Here is a 10,268-nt window from a genome sequence, read left to right as displayed (position 1 = left end):
ACGACGCGAGCTACTAGGACGTATCAACAGCGAGCAGAGCGTAGTGTGAGCGCAGTGACAGCGCAGCGGCAGCGACTAGATCGAGTAATTGAGCTTGACAGGGGCGCATAGAGAGCAAGTTGAGCGCATCGTAAGCGCAGGAAGAGCACAGTATGAGCGTAGCTTGAGCTTCTTTGATTCAGAAAGTTGTCATTTTCTTGTGTCCGCGCTGCGATTGTTAAATTTATGAAATATTTTTAGTTGCCGTAAGGTCTCCTATGAGATCGCATATAATGTGACAGGCCCTTTAGCTACATGTAGGTCATGCAGTGTATTCAATGCATGAGTGACTTGGATTTCAAAGTGGAATGCCGCTATTGTAACCACTGGACTACAGTGCCTTTAGGGTAGTGTTATGACGTATGAGAGGAATAATTTGGCTAGCGAGGATGCACAATGTGTGTTCAGGTGTCACTAGCTATGAAATTTGGTCTTCCAACTACATGTTTATATTGTTTTTAATTTGTGAAAAGCACAAAGATTGCCAGTAAATAGCACTGTTGCAATTAGAAGCAGGATGCTCCTTTGCCATTTGAAACATTGAATATATTACTGCTTGTAGGCCATTGTTTGATGCAATGGTTTATCAGAAAACTAAATAATGTCTCTCTTAAAAAAAATATCAATTCAGTTTAGAGATTTAAATTCTACGTGCTTGAGTATTCTGAATCAAAGCACTGCCATATTAATTTGTCACTTCTCAAAATCATGATCTTGTGATTGGTATTCTGTGCTCACCATCCTGGAGCAGGAAGGAAATTTGTGGAATTCAATTTAATCCGGTGATTAGCCTTTTTGAGTTGCGCCCTCCTTTGAAGGTTTTTCACGTGACGTCACTTGACCGGCAAAGGCAGTTCAGGAAGCGTACCAAGTCCGCAAAGGCGCGCGTGTTCATTTTCGAATCTGTGTTTTTCAAATGGCAACTTCGCGTACGCGAGAATGCAGAGAGATTTCAAAACGCGCGCATTTCCGCGCACATCTACGTAAATTGAACGCTGACCGTCAGAACTCACGTGACTGAGAAACCTCCATTGTGGATGTTATATCTCAAGGCTGATGGCAGGCACGTACCGGTACGTAATTTACAACCAAAGATTTTAAAAAGCAGCAACACCAAACCAACAAAATCTCCAACATTTTCTTCTTAGAGATTTTATTTAAAACCTAGTCAGAAGAACAAGTAAAAAGTACTTCTTCCTATTTCAAGTGCACGTTCTTAGCCTTAATCTTTCTCTCTACTTAAATGTAACTTCTTTATAGGCCAAGTAAAAAATAACAGTTTCTAGTCCGGGCTTTAGGCAAAAAGGGAGGAGGCTGCCCTTTTTCTTTTTTTTTCCTCGGTTTTTTTTTTTTAAGATGGCGAATTTTCAAAGATGGAGCCGTGTAATGCCTTAAAACAGTTTCTAGACTTGCATACATAGTTAAAATGTTGCTGGAAGAATTTAAAAAAAAAAGTTTATTGCAAATGATTGATGTTTAAAAATTTAAAAAAAATATAAAGGAGGCGTCCGTGAACAAAGGAAGTAGGTGGGCACAAGAACTGGTTTATATTTCACTTGGCCTTAAGCTCTGTGCTGCAAGAACAGTAATTCAGGTTATCGTTTCTGCTCGCCTGTTTTACCAGCATTAACAAGTCAAATTTTGTTTAACATTTTTTGTGGAATTTAGGGGCTTGGGCCGAAAACACATTGTCTCAAGACCTAGATGTATTTTATGCACTGTAAGCATGACTGATGGCAGTTTGGCGGTCTGCCAGTTTTGTTACAGAGGGATACTTAAGGGAAATTCCCTTTCATGTGAAAGATCAGAAGTCCTATGTTGTGGTAGCCTTGAGTACCAGGCTGTTGCCGGTCATAGCCTACCCGTACCCGACCCGCTCCACACACATATACACAGCAAAAACAAGCACGCGGTCTGCGCACGCACAAAACCCGCAGTAGTAATACTCTACGCGCTCACGCAATTCCCCTTAGTGAGAGTCCAGCACCATGCTCCGAAGGAGCTGAATTCCACATGTACACACACGCATGCTTGCACATGATGGGACAATGTGCACATGTGATGAGACTAAACTGCCAGCATTGGCAGTGCATGAATACATTGTGGGCTTAACCCTAACCCACCTCACTCCTCCAAAATCCTCCTGGCGGTTTTGGAGGATTCTAGAGGATTGAGGATGAATGGTGATTGAATCAAATGAGGATTCTGGAGGATTGAGGATGAATGGTGATTGAAGCACATGAGGATTTTGGAGGATTGAGGATGAATGGTGATTGAAGCACAAGAGGATTTTGGAGGATTGAGGATGAATGCATTTTGAGGCAGGACTGTCTGATGATTTTGAAGGATTTGGCGTTGGTTATCCTTCATTTAAACACGAGTGCAAAGTTTTGGAATGAGGAGGATTTTGGAGGATTGAGGATGAATGCATTTTGAGGCAGGACTGTCTGACAATTTTGAAAAATTTAGGCGGAGTTGCAAAATTTTTGAAAATTTTGGAGGATTTTGGAGGATTGAGGATGGTTGTAAGCAACAAGGGCCTAGGGGGTTAGGGTTAACGTGCGCGCGATCGGATCAGGTTTCCCTGAGAGCCTAGCCTGGTAGGCTGTGGTCAGCTTCTCGGCCTAGCCTGGTCCGGTGGGCCAGTTATGGTACAGCACAGCCTTGTATTCAAGGCTAATGTTTTAGTGGCGACTACCTTTCATGTTCAGTTCATATTATACATATTGACTAGCAATGAGGTCACTAGCGCATGTCTATGCACCCTGAGGGACTGTGAGGGAAATAGGACCCTCTTCTGTTCACTCACAGGCCCGAGGGGGCATAGACGTGCACTAGCGACCGAATTATGCCAGTCCATATGTGTTTCATAACTCACCTCTGTCCAAAATATAAACTAAAAAAAGAAACCATTCAGTGTTTTATTATTGAACTGTTTTAGTTCAACAATTAACTCATAAGCAATTCAGCTGTAGGCAATTCAACAATTAAAGGAACGCTTTTAGTTTCCCTAGATTAAATTTTTGAGTTTGAGTTTTGTCAGAGGGCGCTGTTACCCAGTCAAAAAAATTTTGAGTATAGTGCCCGATCAGGCACTATACTCTGGAAATTACTCGCGCGCGATGTCTCGACGCGCGTCTAGTTCACGCTGACGCAAGTTTCATACACTAGCCTAAAAAACTAAGCCTATATTATTAGTGAATCACACATGACCGCCTTTCAGCCAACCAGGATAAAGAACAAGCAAGAGGTGTGTTATAAACAAATCTAATCCCTATCGACAGTACTGGCTTTAACTACCCATATTGAGACACAAAAACTGGATGAAATGTTTAGTATAGTGCAAGAAAAAAGAATTAAATATAATCGTTTTTGTTTTTGTTTTTGCCTTTAAAATACATGTAAGAAACTTAATGTTTTAAGTAATTCTAAAGTTGAGATGGTTCTATTGCCGTTAAATATCCAAAAAATGTAATTTGCATAATCTTTAGTTTGTATACTTCTTACACATTTGCTTTGCTCTATATAACAAACTAAACAAAGGCAATAAACTGTTAACTTAACATTTTAACTTACAGCAAGCTATTCAATATCCAATGGTGCTGAAATATATAAACTGATTGTTGTTGACCTTTGACCCTAAACTGCTCCACCCCTCACTCTTCTATTTCCAAAGAGTGCAATTGTACTCTCGAAAATTTGAGACCAGACGATTAAAGAGTGCAAAATGAAAACTAAAGATATTTCTTGAGTGGGAAAATTGATCAATTTGATTGAAGAAGAAAAAAATCAATCTTAAAAGTGCTTAATATCTTATCCTTAGTTTTAGTAACATGAATTTTTCACTTATTGGGAATGAGAGATTGGGGGCTGGAGTAGGCTTTGTTTTTTTTACTGAAATCTTCAGGAATCCATAAAATTCTAACACTGCATTGTAGTTGCCCAATAGAACAGTCTTAATGTATTAAACAAACATTGGGCATCTTGGCTATTTCCAAAGTTGTATACAATTGCTTCCGTAATCCTGAATTTATCCTAATACATGTACTGCAAACCACTAAAGCCCACCGCACACGAGAGCTACGTGCTGAGCAAAAAGTCATTCGAGGCCGTTTGCTCAGCACATACATGTAGCTCACAAAATATCCCCGTGTGCGGTGAATTTTGCCGAGTTTTCTGCCTCGCAGGGATGCGTGAGGCAAATATCCATCCTGTTTGATTTCTTTCGCCCTGTGATAGAGGCAAAAAACTCACTGTGTGCGGTCAACCTGAGCTACCTTCTCAGCCAAAAAGATTAACTAGCCAATGAAAGCACATTATTCTTGTTTGTAGGTCGTGTGATTTTTTTTACAAATGGGGACAAACGCCAGCAGGTTTTTAGAATATTTGTACAAAAATATCTTAAAATCACGTGTACAGAGTATGTGATGTCATTGGCTAGTTAATCTTTTTAGCGCGGCACGTAGCTCAGGTTGACCGCACACAGTGAGTTTTTTGTCTCGAGAGGCGAAAGAAATCAAACAGGGGAGATATTTGCCTCACGGCCTCGCGAGGCAGAAAACTCAGCCAAAAATTGGCCACTGCGCACGGGGATATTTTGTGAGCTATGTGCTGACTAAACGACCTGGAATGATTTTTGCTCAGCACGTAGCTCTCGTGTGCGGCGGGCTTAAGAGTTGATTTTGGAGGACGGTTGCTTGGGTTAAAGTACAAAGCAACTTTGCTCCACTAATCCCTGTAATGCCCAAAACCGACCAAGATTTATGGTCTCACCAAGGAATAAATACAATGTAATACAATGTAATACAATGTATGTAGGTGCTTCAATAGGTGCTTCTGTATCATATCATTAGATTTTACTCTCATTGTGAATATTTTTGTCTGTGTTTTATTCAATTACCCACTTTTGTAGCAGCTTTTTGTTGCAGTGATATTTAATGTATACATGAGAAATTGTTGCACAGCACTATAAGTAAATGTTTAGTAAACATTAACAGTTAAGCTTCAAGTAATTTGTTTTTAGTCGAGCCAAAAAAAGAGTCAAAAAGCTTTTATGCTTACTTTTTACATCATCTTAATGAATTTTTTAAAAGAAAAAAATGCTTTTTATTGAAGTCAACCATTTCTGGAAGGATGGAATTTGATTAAAAATTGTGATAATGCAAAGCGTATGGTAATTGTCTTGTCCACATTTGTCTAGCTTGCGTCAATCAAAATCAGACGACATGTACATGTGCATGCAGATGTACATGTACATGTACATGTAACTCATCTAGCACTTGTGATGCAATCAAGCTGAATGAGGCGTTTGTCGGGAACTTTCATTTGGAGATACAGGCCAAAATAGGGCCACTTCATCACATCTCTTGGTCTTCCAACTTCCATAATTTTTGAACTAAAGATGGTATCAGCATGCGGTTTTCACATCAGTAATGCTGAGATAAATCTGTAAGAAAAAAAGAAAATTGACCAGGGCCGACAAACGACTCATTTAGCTTGATCGCATAACGTTTATTGTTTAAGTACACTTGCTTACTTTGTTCAAAAGGTGACTAAAGCTAATTTAAAAAAATAAAAACCTTGGGTGTACACAAGACTAGTGCATGCAAATCAAGCTTAGTACTTACAGGTAGAAATATAAAAAATAAGCTTAAGAATCATTTATAACATATAAATACAATAATTACAAAACCAGCTAGTCACAGGTTATATTAAGGCAAAAAGACGATTAATATATACCATATTTACACAAGACTTTGGAATGTGAAGGAGGTGCAATGATTTGGTTGTGTAATAATGTGAATTTTTTTCAATTCTGTTTTTTTTTTTTTTTTTCTTCCATTTATACAGCTGCTACTTTTACAGCATTCGTTCAAACTAGGAGTACTGCAAATGAAATATTGCATAACTTCATGTTGTCTGCCACTTTATAACAGACTTAAAAAATCTGGTTTTGTTCATTTGAATGATTGAGTGCCATCTTGACGGTGTAAATAAAAAATTCAAAACAGCAAAATCTTTTGAACCTTGCATATATACAGATATATCTAGCTTCCGGAAATCCTAGGTTGGATCATGCTGTTTTATTGCAAAACGACCACTATCATCTGCAGACCAAGTTGAATTTTTTTGTTGTTGTTGGGGAAGGGGGTGGATGACGACTAACAAACAATTTCTTGACAGTGTGCTGATGGTTTGTTGGGTAGGTTGTATAGTGGAATCCGGCAACCAGAATAAGAAGCTTGAACTGTGGCGGTGTCACGCTCATGCGCATGCTGCACGCGTTCTTAAGGATGAGGCTCACACGCATTTTGGTATTCCTATTGGTCGAAGAAGCCTGGAGTGCGTGCGCTCTACCTGAGTGCGACTCGCGCGAGCCTTGCGCTGCCGCTGAAAATGGCTGCTGCTGGATTTTTCTGTAGACCATTGTCATGCTGCCACCATTACAGTCATGTTCCCTGTATCCAATAACAGTACTGAATGACAATGTTTTAGTGCAAAAAGGAACCAGACTATTTTTCCTTCCAGCTTCGCTTTGGTTGTGTTGATTTGAATGAGAAAAAAAATCAAGATGGATGCAACATGATAATGGTCTGTAGGGAACAAGGGGAGGGGCTAATATTTATTCTGATTGATCATCAAAGGCAAGCATTTGTCTGCCTCTCTGGAAAACTGATGTCCTTCACCAGCCGAAGATCTGAGGAGTGAATTTCTTCTGCTGTAGAAGTTCTGTGGGTGTGAACAATCTGACATTAAGCATTTGACTGCGTTTGACTTTGATAAAGAGGGAGACTTTGACTGGGACATGGGCAGGTTTCTCTTTGAGGCCCATAAGCCGAGGTGGAAGCTTCACCGTTATTGTCTGACTACTCCCGACAGGAGGTACGATGCCTTCAGAAGTGTGCACCTTAGGACGACGGCAGTTACTTCCCGGCAGAATCGTCAGTATCACCAAACGGTAGTCCCTATGCTCATGTCTAGCATGGGCAGCAGCTGAGGGCTTGATGTGATAGCAGATTCCCCAACGCTCGCAGGTTTTGTCATAGAAAGCGACTCCGTCGACTAGCCAGTCACTTTCTTCAACTTGGTGGACGTTGTTGGCTGTGACTCCGATGACCCAAACTGATGGAACACCAAGACCGGTCTTGGTCACTTCATTGGACTTGCCTTGTCTGCTTCTCACTTTCTCATCAAGTAGAGTTAACCTTTTGTAATTTTCTTCTGGCTCCGATATGTAATACCGCATGGCAACGCAGTTTCTTGCGAAAGCGGCAAACCGCATGTGATAGGGTAGTTGTCTGAATTCTCCTTCCGAGGCAAGTAGTTTCCATTCATAAACCCTGTGGATCCTCTCTTGAAGGAGATGTTTGAAACTGGGATACATCTTTGGACAGCTCAGTAGTTTGCCACTAATTGTCTTGAATGACACCGGTGATATGTGAGGAAAGCGAATCAGTGAAATGACCTCCTCCGTGTACCGTCTACGCTCTTCCTTTCCTTTCACCGTCAGCCACTTGAAAGCCAACAGCAGAGCAAGTAGCTCAAAGCTTACCACCAGGTTAGGGCTTCTCAACAGCTTCAGAAACAAACTTGGACTCATGTCAAGAATGCAGGACTGCTCCAGGAACTCAAAGTTGGTTTCAAGGACGCTGAAGCAGTGCTTGTACAACTTGGTCATCCCGCACTCTTCGGCTTTGCTCAAAGTCTTAAGGGCTGCCTTTTTGTCATAAGACACTTCCTCCACCAGAAATTCCTGGCAGACATCACACAGTCCCTGAACCTTGTACTTCTTGGCAAGCTGAAAGACTGGATACACATTGTTGTCGTTCAACTCCACAGTCTCTGTGTACATGAACTTCAGGAAGTCACCGAAGACTTTGGAACACTCCACAGACTCTGCCAAGGTACATTCCTCAAACTGAAATTCACCGCTAGCTCCCTCATCAGTTATAGACCCTTCGGATGTCGTTCTTCTCTTAGAACCAACAAACATCTCCTGAAATGCATCACTCCACGTGCAAAGGACCAACTTATGTGCTCGGAAGGTGTTCCCTCTTACCTTCAGCGTGATGTCACTGAACTTGGAATTGTTGAAGTAACTTGCCAGCTGTTGGCAGAGATGAGTTGCTGGGTTGAAATCATCTTCCTGGTCCGTATCTTCAGATGAATCATCCTGTAAAGAAAATATGCACTTACATGGTTGAATAGCTTTTGACAATTGTGCCCCAAATTTGGAAATATGTAATCTGGCAGTTGATGAATATGGCTGAATTCTACCAAGGGCAGATCTAGAACACAATTTTTTTTTGGTCACCAAAAAGTGGGTCCAAAAAGTTATGGCCTGAGGATCAGGACCCGCTCAAGGGCCTCGGAACAATTTTTGGATTCTAGATGCTCTGTGGTGCAATCTGAGGCTTTTTCTGACCACTTTAACCAATTTTTTTCAGGAAAAGATGGTGATGTGCGGGAGGTGGGGGGACCATTTTTGACAGAATATGTGCTGCAAGGTAGCTAGGAATTCTTTCCTTACACTCACCAAGCCTCTGCAAAATCTAAATGCAGAAGGGGGGGGGGGGTGTTACACCTTCTAACTAAATATGGACAGAAAGGATTATAGCCTTGACCAAGGCTGTCTACCTCTTCCCTGAACGAGCTACCGCTACTGTACAGCTTATTAATTAGGCTGATATGTCCAGTACCCGTTGTACTGTACTTGTGAATTGTCACTGCACACAACACCGTAAACACTAGCCTCAACCATCCCGGGATAATGGGTACCGGACAAATCAGTCTAATCTATACTGTAGCGGCCATCACTCACTCTTTCAGGGAACAAGTAGACAGCCTCGGTCAAGGCTAAATTTAAAGGGATTATAGACATTATTGGAGAAAAGGGTGCACGATATCATTTGCGGCATATGCCAACAGACACACGAGTTTGCTGACAGGGGGGACAGGACAATAGTTTGGGGGAGCGTCACTGTCACACCCAGCACCACACCCCTCTAGCGATGTCCCTGATTACGAGTGTGAGTCCACATAGGCAAGCTGGCCTCCTTCAGCATTGAAGACATCAGTCTTTACTTACATCTTCTTCGAGACGGCTGTTCCTTAAGTGCTTGTAATGCAAGTACTGCAAGAACTGCATGGGCTCAAGTATCTCAGCAGCTGTGTCTTCATCTAAATCCAGCCAGTGACGTTGGCTCAGTAATAGAGCCCTCATCAAACGATTATCAAATAATGCCATCACAAATGAAGTGCGCAATGTCACACTGCAGTTTCTTGGGGGAAAAAAGCAAAATAATAGTATTAGTGAGGGAGAATTTATAAGGAGTCTTTAAAATGTCCCAGATGTAGGGGGGGGGGGGCGCAGTGTGGAGGAAAGGTGGGGGCAGAGTGGGGGCAGGGTGGGGGCAGGGGGAATGGGGACTGCAGCTGTGGACCAAAATATGAAGAGCTTGCAACTTGGTCCAAAAATGTTGAGAACAAAATGCTTCCCATATCTAGTTTTTTTTATTATCAGTGTAGATGTTATCCGCGGTGCCGTCACGTGCCCCCCCCCCCCCCCCCCAATTTAAATTGGTGAAAATGCAAATGCAGGTCGAATGCAACCAACTCCTCCCTCTATGGCTGCTCTTTGTAGGGAGGCAGCCATAGTTCTAGAGGTACTCCCCCCCCCCCCCACCCCCCTCTTAACCCCTTCAAATTATCACTGGACTGGCCAGATATGTGTACTCTGTACATGAAATTGACCCAGTGTATTTTAAAACAAAAAGACTTTATTCTTTAAAATATGGGATGGGACCATGAGTCATAGGGTCCTTATACAAACTTTAGAATAATCTCTGAGCGTACTGATATCAGTAACAGGATTATTTGACTGAAATTTGATGCAGCATCCATGTGGAATTATCATGACAGCAAGAAACCATTGAAATTTTCCACTTACCTTACAATTAAACGATATATTCTGCTGCTTAACAGTAACTTCTAGCAATTGTCAGATCATTTGTGTGGACCAAAATGGCATTTTCCATGGGTTTCTATCAAGACAGTGTGCTGCTATACTTGCTAGGTGGGGTTTACATCCAATGCAGATGACACACAGGGATTTCTCATCACTAGCCACACAAAAAGGGAATTTCCCCATGAGTAAAGACCAAAAACATTCCTGTAGCAGTGTATTGCTCCATTGTGTAACCTCTTTGCTCCCACGCAATTGATTGTGT

At 41.6% G+C, this 10,268-nt stretch overlaps 1 protein-coding gene across 1 annotated transcript; it reads right to left on the bottom strand.

The window, feature by feature from the left end:
- Nucleotides 1-6,721: 6,721 nt before the first annotated feature.
- Nucleotides 6,722-9,262, bottom strand: LOC119735874 (BTB/POZ domain-containing protein 17-like). The gene is made up of 2 exons (XM_038209819.1): nucleotides 9,128-9,262; nucleotides 6,722-8,212 (listed from the first exon to the last, which is right to left on the bottom strand). Exons 1-2 carry the CDS (start codon nucleotides 9,260-9,262, stop codon nucleotides 6,722-6,724), a joined length of 1,626 nt encoding a protein of 541 aa, XP_038065747.1.
- Between the last annotated feature and the right edge of the window lie 1,006 nt (nucleotides 9,263-10,268).

The sequence above is a fragment of the Patiria miniata genome, unplaced genomic scaffold (genome assembly GCF_015706575.1).
Source record: "Patiria miniata isolate m_02_andy unplaced genomic scaffold, ASM1570657v1 HiC_scaffold_29, whole genome shotgun sequence".
Lineage (NCBI taxonomy): Eukaryota > Metazoa > Echinodermata > Asteroidea > Valvatida > Asterinidae > Patiria > Patiria miniata.
The sequence above is the reverse complement of the archived record's forward strand: the minus strand, read 5'-3'. Positions and strand labels throughout refer to the sequence as shown.